At 48.8% G+C, this 18,385-nt stretch overlaps 2 protein-coding genes across 2 annotated transcripts in view; one reads left to right on the forward strand and one right to left on the reverse strand.

Moving 5' to 3' along the window:
* Positions 1-5,475: 5,475 nt before the first annotated feature.
* CD74 (CD74 molecule, major histocompatibility complex, class II invariant chain) lies at positions 5,476-14,868 on the forward strand. The gene is made up of 8 exons (XM_008565897.1): positions 5,476-5,750; positions 9,887-10,059; positions 10,256-10,335; positions 10,873-10,935; positions 11,695-11,790; positions 12,125-12,212; positions 13,874-13,936; positions 14,243-14,868. Exons 1-8 carry the CDS (start codon positions 5,575-5,577, stop codon positions 14,251-14,253), a joined length of 750 nt encoding a protein of 249 aa, XP_008564119.1. The 5' UTR covers positions 5,476-5,574; the 3' UTR covers positions 14,254-14,868.
* Positions 14,869-15,034: 166 nt separating this feature from the next.
* TCOF1 (Treacher Collins-Franceschetti syndrome 1) overlaps positions 15,035-18,385 on the reverse strand; it is a 37,058-nt gene continuing 33,707 nt past the window's right edge. Inside the window, exons 25-27 of the mRNA XM_008565896.1 lie at positions 17,834-17,928; positions 17,109-17,157; positions 15,035-16,676 (exon numbers count right to left, since the gene is read on the reverse strand). Of these exons, the coding sequence (XP_008564118.1) occupies positions 17,131-17,157; positions 17,834-17,928 (122 nt within the window). The 3' untranslated portion in view covers positions 15,035-16,676; positions 17,109-17,130. The remainder of the gene's footprint in view (positions 16,677-17,108; positions 17,158-17,833; positions 17,929-18,385) is intronic.

The following is an 18,385-nucleotide window of genomic DNA, read 5'->3' on the forward strand; positions in this document are numbered from 1 at the left end:
CTCTTCACTCCCCTTTCACATTTTTTAGCTGATTCTTTTGGTATTTACTTCCATACCTCTGAATAATTTTCTGGTAATGTTAGTAATGTTACTTCCTGATTTTTCTGCTTTAGACATGATCTGGTTGGCTGCTCACTTTGGAAGATGAAGACCTGGCTCTCTTTCCTCCCCTGCCCCCCACATCCCCCTCCCCATCTTCACATTCTCCCGTGTGCCTCTATTGTGTGTTTGGTGATATCAGTATTCAGTGTTTTCCGTGTTAGGACGACATAAACACTCTTCATAGCTGAGCTACATAGCATACCAGGTTTACCATTTATTTCCTATATAACTTTTGTTTTCCCAAGAGTTAGTAGGTCTTGGTTTTTCATTTGCTTAATTTTCTATGAAATCATCGTAATTCAACCTCACATCCTACAAAAATGATCTAAATTGCCTGTCTGTACATTCAGACATATCAGATATTTATCAGTTTTATCTTGTTGAAGAAGTGTCTTTCAGAGCCTTTGGGCCTGATCCAGTCTGGACCTGTCGCCTTACTCCCGGGATTTCTCTCTACTAGCATCCTGCGGCTCCCCATTCCCTCTCAGGGGTTGAACTTTATTTTTAAATTTTTTTTAACTTTTTAATTTTATTTTTTTATTTGACTATTTCTTGTTTGGGGTTGAGCTTTAGTTTCCTGTATCCCAGGTCATCCTTTTTGCTTAGTGAACTTGATTCATTAGGAAGGAGCCTACTATCCTGAAGCTTTCTGAGAAAGGGCATATGGAAAGAAATGTTTTTAAGATACAAGATGTCTGAAAATATCTTAATGATACCCTTATACACATTTGATAATTAGGCTCAGTAAAGATTCCAGGGTAGAAATAATTTTTCCACAGAGTTTTGAAGTCCATTGCTCCATTTGTCTTCTGGTTTCCAGGGTTACTCTTAAGAAGTCTAAAGTCATTTTGATTTTTGATCCTTTGTATCTGTCTTGTTTTTCCTTTCTGGAAATTTATAGAATCGTCTCTTTGTCTTTATTTTTCTGAAACTTCATGGTGACGTACCTTGCTGTGAAATTATTTTCATATCTTGTTCTTGGTACACACTGGGCCCTTTCAGCTTGGAAATTTATGTCCTTGAGTTCTGGAGAAATAATGCATTATTTCACTGGTGATTTCTTCCTCTCTATTTTCTCTGTTCTCTATTTCTGGAATTCTGACCTTTGGCTGTTGGGCCTCCTGGACTCATCTTTAATTCTCTTATCTTTGCTGTCTGATATTTTTCTTTCTATCTTTGTGGTCTACTTTCTGGGAGATTAAAAAAAAGCTATCTTCCATTTACTGATGGTTTAATATCTGCCCTTGTATTTCTAATCTTCAAAAGCTGTTTTTTTCTTTTTCTATAATACTTATGCCTCTGTAGCATCCTGTTCTTGTTTCATGGAGGCAGTGTCATCCTTTATCACCCTAAGGCTATTGATGACAGTTTGTTCCTCTGTGGTTCTCTTTTCCATTTGGTTATTTGTTTTGTTCACTCTCTTTTATGTTAAAGGCTTTCTTTAGATGTCCCATGATTCTTGATTGTCAAAAAAGCTGAGTGGAAGCTGTGACCCATGAGTAGGGCTCATCCACCTGCTATAGGGTCATCAGGTTAGTTCGCTTCATCAAGGAACTCCCAAAGTCAGAAGCTTTAGGTCTTTCCTCCTGGGGTGGTCATGCTCCCCGGAGAAGTTTCCTCCAGCCTGTTGCATGGAGGGAGAAGGCCTGGCTTCTGGCATTCTCAGTAGTGGTGAAGACTGGGATTCCCAGTTTCAGTACAGGGCTCCCGCCCTGCTGTGCGTAGGGAAAACACTTCCACCCAGTCTTCTCTCAGGGAGGGGAAAAGGAACTCAGGGAGGGAGAGGACGTGGGTATCCAACTGTTTTATAAACAGACTTCCAAACAATCCTTCTCTTTTTAGCCCCACCTGTACTCATTATAAACAGACTTCCGAACAATCCTTCTCTTTTTAGTCCTACCTGTACTCACCACCCAGGTACTTGTCATAGTAATTCCATAGAGTCTGGACTGCCACGTAATAAGTGGCTTCTCAGCTTTTCTAGCTGCAAATTTAGGATTCAGCTTTTTTAGGTCTGCTAAGGGACTTAACACTAATCCGTCTGCTTTCCAGCTTGTAAAATTCTTTTGTTGTTTTCTGTTCTATTTAACCTTATAGATTTACACTTTTTAGAAAATCTATTGCCTGAGCTAGGCAGCTATAATTAACGTTAATGTACTGCATGTTATCAAATGGCTGGAAGAGAGGAGGTAGAATGTCCTCAACACAATGAAACGATTATGTTCTGTGATGATGAATATGCTAATTCTCCTGATTTGATCATCACACATTACACACAGGTATTGATATTCAACTCTGTACCCTACAAATACGTATAATCGATTATATTTCAATAAAAAAAGAAAAAAGATCTATTGTCAATGTAACAGAAGCAGTGAGAGAGGAAGCAAAAGTAAATGTGCATTCTACCCACCATTACAATGTTTTTAAAAATTGAGATATAATTCATGTATCATAACATTCGCCCTTTTACGATTGTACAATTCAATTGTTTTCCTTGTATCCACAAAGTCATGCATCATCAACACTAATTCCAGAGTATTTTCATCACCCGAAAGGAAACCCTGTGCACATTAGCCACCACTCCCCGTCCCCTTCTCCCCCACCCCCTGGCAACCATTAATCTTTCTGTCCCTAAAGGATTAGCCTGTTTTGGACACTTCACATAAATGGAATCATACAATATGTAGCCTTTTGTGTCTGGCTTATTTCACTTAACATAATGTTTTCAAGGTTCAGCATGTTGTGCCATGAATCAGTACTTTATTCCTTTATTTTTATTTATTTCTTTATTTTTTATCTTGGTGGCTAGCCAGTAACAAGGATTAAATCCAGGACCTTGGTGTTATATAAACTCCACGCTTTAACCAATTGGCCAGCCCTATTCTTTATTTTATTTTATTTTATTTTATTTTTTATAACAGTTTTATGGATATATTCATTCCTCTGTATGACAGAATAATATTCCATTATATGGATATACCACATTTGTCTACCCACTTATCAGTTGATGGATATCTGGATTGTTTTTACTTTTTGGATATTATGAATAATGGTGCTATGAACATTCATTCATGTGCAAGTTTTTGTGTGGATATATGATTTTATTTGTCTTGATTATCCAGAAAATATCTTAACAGTAAATATTTGAATAATAACAGTTCATTTCTTGAGCATCTTCTTGGCTGTGTGCCCAATTTTTATTTATTCTAACAGCTCTGCAAGGTTACTATCATAATCCTTACTTTGCAAAGGGGAGAGCAGACTCAGAAAGGTTGAGGAGCTGATTCAGGTCACACAGCCAGGATGTTTAGGACTTGGGATTTGAACTCAGATCTGGCTGCATCAAAGGCCATATCTGCTCTTCTCTCTCCTCCCAGAATACATATACTATCTCCCTTGACTCTTGGCATTCAAGACTCATTGAATCTTGAAATCACAAAGTCTAAATTAAAAAGATAAAGTTTATTAATGCAAATTTTAAAACTCACAAAATACATAGATTAATAAAACAAATATGGTATATAAAAGGAAACATTTCTTTTTTGGTTTTGGCAGCTGGCCAGTATAGGGATCCAAACATTTGACCTTGGGGTTATAACACCACACTCTAACCAACTGAGCTAACCGGCCAGCCCTTGTTTCTTTACGACAAATATGGTATATAAAAGGAAACATTTCTTTTTTGGTTTTGGCAGCTGGCCAGTATAGGGGTCCAAACATTTGACCTTGGGGTTATAACACCACACTCTAACCAACTGAGCTAACCGGCCAGCCCTTGTTTCTTTACACTCACAACACTTCTGACACCAAATGTGGGTTTTTTTTCCCCACACCATACCAGTTCTATGACTCTAGGCACCAACCGGGCATCCTACAATTCAATTCAATTCTGACACTATCTACCTGGGGTTAGCATCAGATCTCATGGGTTAAGGCCCTAGTCCCACAAGACTGCCCACACTTCAGATGCCTGTTGCAAGTCTTGGGCCTCCAGTAATTCTGACCAACTTGGCTACAAATCGGGGGTTCCCGTGACCCTCTCTTCATGTTTAATAAATTGCTAAAAGGACTCAGAAAAGTCAGGGGAACACTTTGCTTACTATTACTGGTTTATTATAAAGGATATAGATGAACAGCCAGACGAAGAGGGACATAGGACAAGGTATGTGGGAAGGGTCTTCTGTCCCTGTGGAGTTGGGGGTGCACCACCCTCCTGGCACAGGGACACATTCATTGACCCAGAAGCTCTCAAAACCCTGTCTTAGGGTTTTTATGGAGGTTCCATTATGTAGACATAATTGATTAAATCATTGGCCATTGGTGACTGAACTCAATCTTCAGCCTCTCTCCCCTTCCTGAAAGATGGGGTGAGGTTGGTGGGGGTGAGGATCTGAAAGACCCAACATTCTCATGGTTGGTTCCCTTGGCAATCAGCCCCCAACCTGAAGCTATCTAGGAGCTTTCAGCCACCAGCCATCTCATTAACATACAAAAAGACACTCATTGCTCCAGAGATTCCAAGGGTCTTAGTAGCTCTAGTGTCGGGAAACCAGAGGCAGAGACCAAATATATTTTTTTATTATGTCACAGTATACAAACTACAGATATGAAGCAATAAAACCCCATCAACACAGTTAAATCTCCCCTGGGCACCCTTTCCCAATCCTTCCTTCTTCCCTTCCTGCAGGGGCCCCACTCTCCAGGATGAGAACCACGCAACTTGAGCATTAGGCGGTGGAGAGTAGAATGGTTAAAACATGGGCCCCACACTTCCTGGACATAGGACCCTGGGCAAGCACATAGTCTCCCAAAGGCTCATGTCCCTCTCTGTAAATGGAGATGATGTAATAAAACACTCCTCAAAGGGCCGCTGTAAAGATTGCATGAAACAAAGCATGTCCGCACGGTGCCTGGCACCAAGGAGGCTTAGTCAGTGGTGGCAAGTGTTAGTACCAGAGCCTTAAAATCATGGCCTCCTACGTTTATAAAATGCTCCAGTTAGAAGGGAGCGGAGGGGACACTACGTCCAGCCTTCCTCCTCGTTTCTGAGATGATATACTGAGGCTAGAGAGAAGAGGACTTGTCTAAGCTCCCAGAGGGTGTGCAGCCCCATTCTGTACCCATCCATCTGTGGATGAAGAGGGGAGACAAACAAAGGCATTGTCTGCTTCAAAGTGATTTCCTGTCTAGGGGGTGAACATTTGCCTGTTTTTTGAAACATCCAAAGAGCCTTATGAATCCAAAGGTCTGCCCAGAAACAAGTGATAAGAGCCCTGGGCAGCCAATGGGATCGCACTGGCCTTTCTACTACCTGCCTGGGGGGCTCCCCCTCCTCATCCTGTCCCCTGAAAGGCAGCTTTGCCCAAGTGGGGTATTTCCAGCTTTGTGGCTTTCACTTCCACATCTCTAGGTGGGCGGAGTGGCCTCCTGTGGACGAATCAGATTCCTCCCCTGCACCAACTTCAAGTAATGAGCCAGGGTTCAGGGTCCCAGACACGCAGGCGGCAGCAGCAGCAGCAGCAGCAGCAGCAGCAGCGGGAGCTGTGGGGAAGACCAGAGTCCAGAGCCATGGAAGACCAGCGTGACCTTATCTCCAACCATGAGCAAGTGCCCATGCTGGGCCAGCGCCCTAGAGCCACGGAGAGGTATGTGTGAGCTCCAGGGAAGAGCACACAGATCTGGACTGCACCGGTGTGCACAGGTGCCAGGAAGGAACACTGGCTGGGAGTCATAGGAAGGATGGATTCAGGCTCTGACTCAAACTGACTTTTTGGGTGATTTTGAGCAAGTCTCTGGCCCGCTCTAGGCTTTGGTTCCCTCTCCTGTAAAATGTGGGGACTACTTTAGAGCAGGGCTTTGTAAGCTTTACTTCTGAAAATAGGAAGAGGGCTCTGATTCTCTCCCTAGAGATTCCCATAATGTCAGGGGCTTCACAGACCCCACTGAAGCTGAGCCATGAAACCTAGGTTCGAAACTTTGGACCAGAGTTTGAAAATGTTCTAGATCCCATTAGAGAAATAGAGTTTACTGAAAAGAGAATGGTAAAAGCAGCTCCTTATAGAGTTTCCACCTAATTACCATGTACGGGTACAGGTGTTTGTAGCAAGGGAATTATAGTTGCAGGTGTCTGTATAATAGATGGAGGGATTGAGAGATGTTGGGAGGGGGTCAAAAAGAGTGAGGGGCTCTGGCTAAGTTTCTGGAAGGAGCTCAAGGTCGATGTGGGTTGTACCCCTGTCTATGCCATTCCCTCTTGCAGCAAGAGGCCAGCACAGCAATCCAGAGGACCCTGGGTCCCCTCTTCCAGCCCCCAAATGGCCTCACCTGTATGTTCCCCCGTAGCCCCCAAAGGGGCTACCACAATGCCCCTGCTCCCTGCCAGTCTCCAAGAAGTAATTTGCAATCTATGGGGACCTACAGATAATTGTGATGTCAGCTGTTGCCAGGCAGAGAGGGGTTTGGGAGAGACATCATGAGGAGCTGTGTTCTGGAGGACAAGGTAACCAGATGTAGACCATTAAAGCAGTGGCCTATGAAAATCCTGGGGAATTCCATGGCGAGGAGCACCGACTCACTTATGAGAACTGGATTCAGGTCCAAGTTCTGCTGTGGTCACATGTGACCTGGGATAAATCACTGCCTCTCTCTGGGTCTCAGTAATAATAACAACAAAAGTCATGATAATAGTCCTCATCCACTATAAACCCGTCACCAGTCCTCAGCCACTGATAGTTGTTACTATGATTATGTGCTTGACACATAACTAAAGGCTAAACTCAATCCTAATTCTCACTGTCACCGTAAGAGTCGGGTACTTTTATTATCCCCATTTTTACAGAAGAGGAAATTGACACTCGTATTGGAAAGTGACTTACCCAAGTTATCACAGCTAGTGAGTGAGTTGGAGGCAGAATTTGAATTTGAACCCAGGACTAGTCTGATTTCAAAGTTTGAGCTCACTTCTCCTTCTGGCTCCCTTTTACAGGTGCAATTTGCAGGGAGGGGATGTGGGGCCCCTCTGAGCTCAGACCATCCAGTGAAGTGCAGACCCAGAGTGAACTCAGTGTTCAGAGAAGGTGCCTCCTCATCAAATCCTTGTCTGGTTTTCATTTTAGTTCTTACTGCTTCTAAAACTAGCCCCACACTGTGTGCTCAGGCCATTCCAGACTTGACCCTGTTTTGGAGCCTTTCCTGAACACTTCTGCCTGGCAACACTTGTATCATGATTCCTGCTAGTTCTGGTTGGCTCCTGACTTTGGCCAATTACATTTTGTTAAAATTCCAGTGGGAGGCAGTGCAAAGGAGGAAATAAAGAGAGGCCGTGACAAGAGTTGGCACTCTACCAGGAGCAGGGGACAGGTATTCAAGATACATAAAGAGGAAGGAAACCAGATGCTAAAGTTGACTATTAACTCCCCTGAGAACAGTACTAAGTGTTATTATTAATAGAGCGCTAACAGTGTGCTAGGTACTGAGCCATGAGCTCTACCCTCATTATCTTACTTGATGTAACAACGCTTTGAATAGATATTCTTACCTGATTTTACTTACACAGAGGGATTAAGTGACTTGCCCATGGTCCTCGAGCTAAACAAGTGGCAGAGCCAGGACTCCAATCCAGGTTGCATGGTCTCATCTTTAATATTAATTTCTAGATTCTATTTTTTTTTTTTTTTTTTGGCAGCTGGCTAGTACAGGGACCTGAATCCATGACCTTGATGTTATGAGGCTGTGCTCTAACCAACTGAGCCAACAGGCCAGCCCAAATGCAATTAATTATTTTTTATTTGTTTATTTATTTTGGCAGCTGGTTGGCATGAAGGATCTGAACCCTCAACCTTGGTGTTAATAACACTGCGCTCTACCCAATTGAGCTACCTGGCCAATCTAGATTCTTAGGCCTCCTGAGAAACTGAGGTTCAGAGAGGGGAAAGGACTCCCCCAAGTTTCCACGGGGGATGGTAGAGCTGGGACTAGAACTGGGTGTGGGGTGGCAGAAGGGGTGAGTGTGAGGCTGGAGAGCTTGAACAGGCAGGACTGAAGACGGGTGAACTTTCACTGCCTTTAGAGGCCACCCCTATTCCTTGGGAAGGCCAAGAAGTGGAATGTGTTTTCCCCTCCTTTCTTATCTCTTCTCTTTCACAAGCAGAATTTTTGCTTTTTCCTTCCAGAAGAATTCTCCCTTGGGCTGGGCCTTGGCCCAGAAACCTATGAGGGCTGGCAGGCAGAGAGCCAGTGAGAGTGAGTTGTGTCTGTGATGTCGTGAGTTACTAGGCAGAAGGGTCTCCTGGAGTTTTCTAAATCATCCTCGCTGGTTGTTGCAGTAATCAGGGTGCAGTCTCATTCTGACAATATCCAATGGGATATTAATCTCTTTTGTGCTGCTATAACAGAACACCACAGACCGGGTAATTTATAAAGACAAACATTTATTTCTCATAGTTCTGGAAGCTGGGAAGTCCAGGATCCAGGTGCAGACATCTGGTGAGGTCTTTATTGCTAGGTCCTCACATGGCAGTTTGGGAAGAGAGAATCAACTTCCTCTGTCAAGCCCTCTTACAAGGGCACCAAATCCCATTCATGAGGGAGGAATCCTCATGGTCCAATCACCTCACAAAGGCCCTACCTCCTAACATCAGTATATTGGTGACACATTTGTCCCCTGAATTTTGGAGGGGATATATTCAAACCATAGCAGGGACCTAGTAGTACCACCTTGGGATAATCAAGAGAGAGCAGGTCAGGAACTCTCAGGGCCCTTACATCTACCTACTGTAACATGTGCATGCACCCGCAGACTGCACCCAGGGCCCACAGCTACAAGGGCTCTCTGAGGTTTGAAGGTCTGGCTACCGTCATTGTGTAGATGGCCAGTCCAGAGAGCCTGAGAATTCACCCAGGTCACACAAGCTCAGGTACCTATACTCCTGTCAAAATCCCCCCAGCTGGATGTTACCATTCAGGATACTTCTGTGATCACAGTCAGGTCTTGCTTCAAAGAAGAAAACCACCAAATCCTAGAATGGCTGAGGTGAGCAGTACCCATGTGACAGATGAGGGAATTGAAGCCCAGAGACTGGAGGGGCATTTGCTCAAAGACACATGGAGAGTCCAGGACCGGGGATGTGCCCCTGGAGAGGGTAGTGCCTGGCCCTGCTCCAGCTTGACATTGTCAAGTGCTTCCCCAACCCACTCCTAAAATGTCAAGGTCTCACTTCTCCTTTTTAGGTGGGTCACCTTCTCTGCTGTTCCAGTCTCACTTCCTTCCCTTTTCTCCTTCAATCTGATTTCACTGCGGGGGTTGGGGGCTGGGTAGAGGGGTGAAAACCCCCTTCCCCTTACACGGTAAATACGTACGATTTTTTGTGTGCCACTTAAAAAAAACAAAACCCTTCTCCCTTGAGGGGAGCCCTGATCTTCAGGAAATTCCCCATGGTAGAGGGAGACCCTTTACCTCAACCCCTCATTGCACAGGTGGGACATCAAAGCCCAGAGAGGACAAGGAACTTGTCTCTTGGCTCTTCCCCATTTAACCTAGACCCAGAGGCAGCTGCAGGATTTCTACTCACGAGGACTTTAGGGCCACCAATGGTTGGAAGTAGGGGGTTGGGGGAATGTCTTCAAGTTGCATTTCCATAGTCAGCTTATTGTTTGTGCTTAAAGTCTGTGCTTAGGGGGCTGATGGAGATGGGGGGATACATTCCTCCGCTCCCAGCCAGCCCATGGAGCAGCCACCTCCATGGATTCTCCTCTGACTTATCCCCCAACCCCCTGCCAACAGCAACTGCAGCCGTGGAGCACTGTACACAGGCTTTTCCGTCCTGGTGGCTCTGCTCCTGGCTGGCCAAGCCACCACCGCCTACTTCCTGTACCAGCAGCAGGGCCGTCTGGACAAGCTGACGGTCACTTCACAGAACCTGCAGCTGGAGAACCTGCGCATGAAGCTTCCGAAGCGTGAGTGCTCCACCTCCATCCTGACATTCCCCCTACCCCCTGGGCCACTGTCCCTCACATGAGATCCCCATTTGTGCACCAGCTGGGCTCACTGTCCTCCTCCTCTGGTCTGGAGTTCCAGCTCCTCCCCATCTGGTCTAAGCTCTCAGTCTCTGGGCACTGGGACCACACTCATGCTGTGTTCCTGCCCCCACAGCTGCCAAGCCTGTGAGCAAGATGCGGATGGCCGCCCCCCTGATGATGCAGGCCCTGCCCATGGAAGGCCTGTCCCAAGGGGTAAGGACAGCCCTAGTGCGGTGGGAGGGGGAAATGTAACCTAGCCTGGATGGAAGACGGGTGCCAAGGGGAGAGGTGGGGGACAGCTGGCCCAGGAAAAGCCCAGTGGAGGAAGAGTAAGACCCAGCTCAGGAAAAGAGGGCTCCCCGGGGGGTGGGCAGAGAGAGCACCTTGGGGCCATCCCTGGTAGGAGGGCCCAGCCCTCCGCAGTTTACAAAGTGCTTCTCATTTCCACAGCATCTTACAGTCCCCTCCCACTCACAAAACCCTTGATATTGCATATTGGTAATGTATCTGTTCATGAAACTATTTGCTGTTGACAAAGCTCTGGGCAGGAAAGCTTATGCCAGTTTGACCAGTGAGGACACTGAGGCAGGAAGGAAAAGTGACTTGCTTGAGCTCTCATGTTTGGAGGTAGCAAAGATGGGCCCAGAAGTGCCTGTGACTCCAGACTCTTATCCAGACCTCAGATGCTGGCTCCTGCTCCAGGACCCTCCTCGGACAATGCTGGTAACCCTCTTTTTCTTCCTTCCACAGCCCACACAGAATGCCACCAAGTACGGAAATATGACACAGGATCACGTGATGCACCTGCTCCTGGTGAGTGCAGGGGAGCCAGCCAAGTGGCCCTGCCTGCCTACCCAGCATCCAGCAAGGCTGAGCTCCAAGGCCTACACTGTGCCTGGCTCACTATAGACTTTCAACACACTCTCCCTGGATTATCGAAGGGACGCAAGCATGTCCCTAAATGTTATACATAGTGCAGCCTCCTCTCATTTTTGAGATGGAGAAACTGAAGCCAAAAACTTGAAAGTGACTTACTCAAGATACACCGTTTTTTCCTTCCCAAACTTTTACTGCATGTCTACTCTGTGCCAGGCACTGTGCAAAGCTCTGGGCCCACAATGGTGAGCAACTGGACCCAGCTCCTGGAGCTGTGGGGATCCCAGGCTAGTGTGGGAGACAAACAAGTGACCAGGTGATGAGGGAAGTGCAGGGGGCTTTGTAAGAAAAGAGGCAGATGAACCAACCTAGTTGGGAGTGGTCAAGGAAGTCTTCCTGGAGGAGGTGAGACCTGAAAGATAAGTAGGCATCTTCAGTAGAAGACTGGGGGTTATTGGTGGAGTTGGACAGGAACCTGGAACCTCAGAACCCAACTTGCATACTGGGGTTTTGTAACAATACAGCTGGACTGCCCTTATCCCCTTCCCTCCCATCATGGCTGAGGTCCAGGGTCCAGGCTTGGTGCAGCTTGGGTCCACTCCTCAGAATGGAAGACCAAGGGTACATGAGCTGCACATTTCACATTGCCTGCCAGGGAGCTCTTTTTAACCTTCTTTCCTGCCCTGCCCCCTGCAGAAGGCTGACCCCCTGAAGGTGTACCCGCAGCTGAAGGGGACCTTCCTAGAGAACCTGAAACACCTTAAGAGCACCATGGAGAACCCGGACTGGAAGGTGGGTAGGCTTCCCAGCATTGGAACTCTCTTTCTCCCAATATCTTGGGCAAGACTGGGAAGAAGTGGGGTGAGGGGTGTGCCAGGGAAACCATCCTCGAGATGCTGGTGGGTTCTTACCAATACTTACAAAGCCTCAGACCTGGAAGAGTGCCTGGAGCTGAAGAACCACCCGGACAAAGCTTTGTGGGTTTTTTAGGGGGAAGCAGGCTGCAGTTGGATTCTGGCTGTTGGGCCGTTTGGTGCTCCATGTTTCTGTCCCCAGGGGCAAAGCCAGGCAGTGTAGGGGCTTGGTGATAGCTATTGAGCCTGACCCCCTCCTCTATCTCCATTAGGTCTTTGAGAGCTGGATGCATTACTGGCTCTTGTTCGAAATGAGCAAGAACTCTCAGGAGAAAATGCCCACTGAGGCTCCGACAAAAGGTACAGGGAGTGGGAGCTTTGGGGTGCTAGGGCTCTGGGAGCTCCCTTGGAGCTCTTCTGGAGCTACTGGGGTAGGGCCTTCAGCACTCCCCGATCCAAGCTCCACAGCAATCTCCCACCTGCTCTCAACTCTCACTTGTCTCTCTTCCTTATTCCTCCTGAGCTCGGCTGCCCCTCTGCCCTGCTCCTGTTTGTGGGTCTGTTCTCACACCACAGGGGCCTACAGGGTACAGAGGCCTCCTTTCATGGGGTGACCTCTCTTGTGGAGGACAGCACTGGGCAAGGCGGCCTGGAGCAAAACCAACCTGAAACACACCAGGCGGGAATCCTTGTCCTGACACTCCCCAGCATTACCTTTGCAGTTCCAGTGAGGGGCCGAGGTCACATAGCCAGTGAATGCTGGATAAGAGGGCCTTGGGTGTCTCCCACCTCATGTTTTAGCCCTAAAGCCTTCAAGAGTGTTGTGTTCTCATCCTGGTGCTGTCTTTAATTTGCTGTGCAACTTTGGGCAAATCTCTTCCCTCTGGGCTTCAGTGTCTTCAAGTGGAAGGTCAACAGCCCACCCTGCCCCAGGCCTCAGTTTCTCCATCAGATTCATAGAAGGCAGCTTGTATGCTCTCAACCAACTTCTAGCTGATGTGCGAATCCCCTCTACAACACTCCCTACAAATGGTAACCCCTATTTACACTTGGGAAGTCCCAGTAACAGGAAGCTTATACTTGCCACGATGTCCATTGCTTTTCTCTAGAATTCAGAATCATAGGTGCAATCCCAAAACTTAATGGGCTTGGAGGATCAGAAGAAATAGTTAAGTTCTGGGTTGAACTAGCCACATAACCATTCACTTCCTCTTTGATCCTGGACCTTGTTGCTCTAGGCCTTGGGCCTCAGTTTTCCAATCTGTCCAATGGGTTGAGTGAGTAAATCCACTTGGGCAGAAAGCATTAGGCCCACAGCCGTGGTGTGTGAGTCTCTGGCTCTGCTGAGACCCCGGCCCAGAGCACACTCACTCACTGTGTCTTCATCATACCTGTCACTTCAGTACTAACCAAGTGCCAGGAAGAGGTCAGCCACATCCCCGCCGTCCACCCGGGCATGTTCAGTCCCAAGTGCGACGAGGATGGCAACTATATGCCGCTGCAGTGCTATGGGAGCATTGGCTACTGCTGGTGCGTCTTCCCCAACGGCACCGAGGTCCCCCACACCAGGAGCCGTGGGCGCCATAATTGCAGTGGTAAGCAGTAGCCACCATGCCAGCGAGTGTCAAAGGACGAGGAAGGACTAGGAAGGCTGAGGGGCAAGAGGTCCTTCCTGGAGCACCTGGGGCCAGGGCAGCCGCTGTCAGCCATGCATCCAGCCCTTTGTCCATCCACCATACCATCTGCATCCCTTTCATCTATTTGTTCATTAGTCCTTCAGTCCTTCCATCTGTGACTTCCACCATCCACACGCCTTCCTCCTGCCTCCAGCTGTCCTCTGCATCCACCCACCTCATTTCACCACCCCTCCCTTGGCATGGCTCACCCAGGCCCCCAACCACACTTCTCCATTGTGGCACTAGGCCTGAGGCTAGTTTGGGAAGGAAGGCCCACGGGGTGCCTTGCCAATGGTGGGGGAGACTGAGCGGCAACTAACAGATGGATTTGCTGCTCCTTTGCAGAGCCACTGGAAATGGAGGACCCGTCTTCTGGGCTGGGTGTGACCAAGCCGGAACAGGGCCAAGGTAAGGAAGGGCCCTGCAGAGGGGATCTGGTCTGCAGAAGTTCATCCAGTGGGGCCAGCACCCTCATGGGCAGATGCCCAGCTCAGCATGACCCTGAGCCATCTCTGACATCCCTGGGATGACCATTTCACAGATGAGAAAGGGTTGGGGGGCTACATGAGTCCACGATGATCAGTACTTGTACCCCAGCAGGAGGCAGTTGAGGGCGGAGAGTCCTTGGCTGCTCTGTGGCCCCAGGGTGCTGGGAAGGGGCAGGGACAACCAACGAGAGACCCCAACCCTAACCTGCTGCTTCTTTCTCCACAGTCATCATGTGAGGACAGCGGAGGCAGTCTCCAGCACTCAGCCAGCCCGCATGGCCACAGCTTTCTTGCTCCCCTCTGCCCCAGTCCCAGCCCTCCCCCTCCCCTTACACCCCCACACCCCCTCTCAGCCCACACCTCATTCCATGAGACCCTGGTGCCTGTTTCTCCATCTTCCTTGGATGTGACAAGTGGAGTCTGAACAGCACAGATAATGATGGAGGAGGTCCCTGCTGCCCACCCCCCATCTGTCAACAGGGACTTGAGGCCTAAGAAGGTGGGCCAAAAGCTAAGCAGACCCGTTTCTGACATCACAGCAGCCTCCAACGTGGGTTTCCAAGATCTAAGCCCATGGACAAAGTGCGAAGGCACAGGGAGATGGGACAAACCTGCCCCTAAACCCCAGGCTGACACATTTGCTGTCTTCTCCCCTGATGGCCTTTGGCCTCGGCTTTTTCAGCCCATTTACCTGGGGGAAGAGCCACTCTCTTCCCTTCCCCAGCATCACTCCCCAGGAAGAACCCAGCCTCTCCCCACTTCCTGCCAGCCCCCGTTCCCTGTGCTTGGCCAAGCTTGTCATCAGCCCTCATGGCATGGCTCATGTAAGAATAAAGGGTAGTGAGTAGAACACTCTGGCTCTTCTGCTGGGATCCAGTTTGTTTACCCCAAGGAGGTAACTGAAGACCTTAAACCCAGTCATCAGGTGGCAAAACGTGGCCCAAGGAGCCCAAAGACGGATGCCTGTGGGGCCAGGCAGGGCCAAGGGGCTGTAGTCTTTGGACACAGATACACTTGGTTGCATGTTTAACACATATAAACTCTTTACTTCCAAAAAAGAAATAGGCTCTTTAAGTACAAGCTCCTCTTGGTCCAGCTTTCATTTTCCCATGCCCCTAATTTTATTTCTATACTAAGAACAGTACAAGTGTGATGACAGATGGCAACCGACATGGGCCTCAGTGGCAGGGCTGAACAGGAAGTGGGGGGGACTGTGCAAAACTGGGCGCCCATGCCCTACCTAAGGAGCTGACTGCTACTCAGCTGTGGCCACTTGTTGCCAGGAGGGAGTGCAGGCCCCTATTGCCAGATTTGTTGACTTTTCAAGAGAGGCCAGAAATCCAGATCTTCAGTGAAATTGCCATGGGTCCACAAAACCCAGAGGACACTATTCTGCAGTCTCTGCTGTAGGCCAACACACTTGTAGGGCAGAGAGAGGCTACCAGAGGGGAAAACCTGGCCCAAGGCCGCATGTTAAGGGCACAGCTGGATGCCAAGCTGTGTCTCCAAGACCTCCAGCCCAGCATTCTTTTACTGCACTTCCTCTGGCTGTCTCTAGCAAGAGGCTAAAAGCCTTGGAGAAGCCTCCATGACCTCTGGTGCTCCATGCTGCTCTGTGCCCAGGGACGTGGGCCTTCGCACTTCCAGGTTGGAGCAGCAGGAGACACATCCCTTGCTACCCTCCCCTCCCTCAGTTTGCACCCAAGACATCACCAAGTCCTATAGATGTCACCCCAACATGTCCTTTGAGTTCATTCACTTCTTGCCTTCATTGCCACAGAACCATCGTTATCTGGACATGAGGGCAACTGTTAACTGGCTCTCCTGTGCCCACTACAGCTATTCTCCATGACTATCTTAAGAGAGCTTGCCCCCAGCTCAAGTCCCAACTCTAAAAGATGGTTCCCAAGGCACCCTTCCATTTCTTGCCTCTGGGTAGTCGCATGACCTACTCTGGCATCCAGAAACCAACCACAGATCTTTGAGGTCCCTTTTAGCTTAGATGCAACCTCCTCCAGGAAGCCTTTCCTACTAATTGAATCCTTCTCTGGCAAACTGTCTGTCGCATTCACCACTGTACCCCACAGCATTGACATGCAGTCAAGGAGGAATCCTGTTTTGGTCTGTTTACCTCCAGGTGTCAGCCAGACTGTACCCTCCAAGAGTAAGCCAATTGCAAAACGTTTGCCTCAGATGCACTGGGAATTTGAATGTTTCCTTCAAGTCTTTTATTTTCTGAGTTCTTAAAAAAAACCCACGAACACACACATCTGGGAAAACTGACAGGAGGACAAAGCCTCGGAGTAGCCGGAAACCAAGTGGCATGAGGTGCACTGGAGTTTGGGCCTCACTGGGTCTGCAGAGCAGAATGATGGGAAGTCCCAAGGCCTTTGGGCATGTTGGGTTTGAGGGGAAGAGGCAGGGCACTTATAAAAATATATATACTGTACACATCTATACGAAGCATCCCATGTCGTGGGAGAGTGGGGGTGAGGTCGTGGGAGCTGGGCCCACTTTCTCCTGGGCCCAGCCTCCCTGCAGTGCCACTGTCTTGGCCAGCACTGGGACCCCACACTGGCCATCTTCTGCAGAGGGAGAGGAAGTCAAAAATTCAGTTCCAATTCATGATGTGCAGAGGTCAGAAGCATGGGATGGTCACCCTGGGAGAAGGAAACACATCTAATGTTAAGATTTCCTGACCTTTTCTTTCATCGAGGAAAATAAAACCTGGCATCCCCGATGCACCAGAGGGGCATTAACCAACCACATGGTGAACATTTTTAGTGCTTGCAAACCATCCACAAGATACAAGATCATAAGGAAGAGGAACCGGACAGGAGCCAGGAAGAGACCAAGCCATACTGGACCTCACCTAGGAATAGCCACTGCCCCAGTGCCCGCCTCCTAAGGCTGCCCAGTGCCTAGGCCCAGGAGCACTCGGGTGTTGGCCACTGCCACTACCCCACTGGCCTCAGTGCCTGAGGGACGGAAACTCTTTCTCCAGCCCCCCTTCCCTCGGGGCCTACCCGGCTCTCTGAGACCACAGAGGATGCCGGAGCTGCCCTCCCACCCTGCATGGTCAAGAAGCTTACCTGCTTCTCGAGTCTGTGCCCCTCAGACAACCTGCTCTGCTGTCTTCTTCTGTGGGAGAGAAGTGTGAGAGGTTCTCATATCTGAAGCTTCTCCCCACCCACTGCAGCCCCCACAGCCTGAGCACTGGTGGCTCCCCTGGAACAAGTCTGCAGGGATCCCTGAGGGCAGGGGCAATGCCTCGTGTGCCCCCCAGGAGGGAGCCCAGGGCCCTGCAGCAACAGATGTTCAGCTTTCCTAACCATGCCTGAGGCCCTGCTGGTCACGCTGAGAACTGCATCTGTGTCTAAGTGCTGAGGTCCTGGGTCATAAGGACAACCCACCGTTCAGGGGATCAGCTCTTAACACTCATGCAACAGATGGGCAGAATGTCTCTTCGGTGGAGACACCCTGCCAGCCGGGGCTCACACTGCCCCGGAAATGTTTCCTCTCACCTGGAACCTGCAATAGCCTGCCTGGTCTCCCTGTCCCTGGCGGTCCCTTCCTTCACTCCCCCCGCCACAAACATCCTTCTGCCTCAAAGATGAGACAGGGTCATTTCTATGGCTTCCACATGCTCCAGGCTCTTCCTAGTGTCACAGCTCACAAGGTCCCCCACCACACTCAGAATGGAAGGGGGCAGGGCCCAGGGCCCAGGCCTGGGTGTGAGGGAAGGAGTTGAAATGCCCCCCAGGGACAGGGCTTGCAGCTCTCTTCTGGCCCCAGAGCCCTCAGGAGCTCTCTCTACCTTCTTCTTCTTTTTCTTCTGGAATGGTGTGTCGGGGTCTTTGGTTGAGGCCTTTTTTGCTTTCTTCTTTTCTTTTTTTTCCTTGTCTTTTTTTTCTGAGGGAAGAAAGAAAACTTCCTGAACAGAGGTTAATCACAAGTGCTGGGGTCAATATCCGGAGGCGTGCAGGGGCAGGGTTCCGGAGACCCAGAACCTGCTCCTCCCGATACCGGGTCCCTAGCTCTCCCCATAGCACAGAGCCATCAAAACAGGCTGGCAGCCTTTGGGACCACCCAGTGGGGACAGCACACTATACCTCTCTCTGGGGGCTAGCCTCATTTCTGTCCCATCCATGGATGACCTGGATTATTACTATTTTTCTTTAAATTAACTCATTTTTAAAGCTCCTACACATTTATCTAAAAAGGACACTGGCTAGATTTAGATATGGCTTTCCTTGCAAAACTCTGTGATTCTGAGCAGCTTCTCTGAACTTCGGTTTTCTGCCTGGAAAATGGGAATGAAATACCACCTACTGCACCGGGCTGGGATGAGGATTAAATGAGGTTCTGC

The sequence above is a fragment of the Galeopterus variegatus genome, unplaced genomic scaffold (assembly GCF_000696425.1).
Source record: "Galeopterus variegatus unplaced genomic scaffold, G_variegatus-3.0.2 Scaffold212, whole genome shotgun sequence".
In the NCBI taxonomy this organism is placed as follows: domain Eukaryota; kingdom Metazoa; phylum Chordata; class Mammalia; order Dermoptera; family Cynocephalidae; genus Galeopterus; species Galeopterus variegatus.

Coding starts and splice junctions, on each gene's coding strand:
- CD74 (XM_008565897.1), top strand. CDS start 5,575: ATGAGCCAGGGTTCAGGGTCCCAGACACGCAGGCGGCAGCAGCAGCAG. Junction 10,936..11,694: donor ACGTGATGCACCTGCTCCTG/GTGAGTGCAGGG, acceptor TGCCCCCTGCAG/AAGGCTGACCCCCTGAAGGT. Junction 12,213..13,873: donor CACTGAGGCTCCGACAAAAG/GTACAGGGAGTG, acceptor GCTCCTTTGCAG/AGCCACTGGAAATGGAGGAC.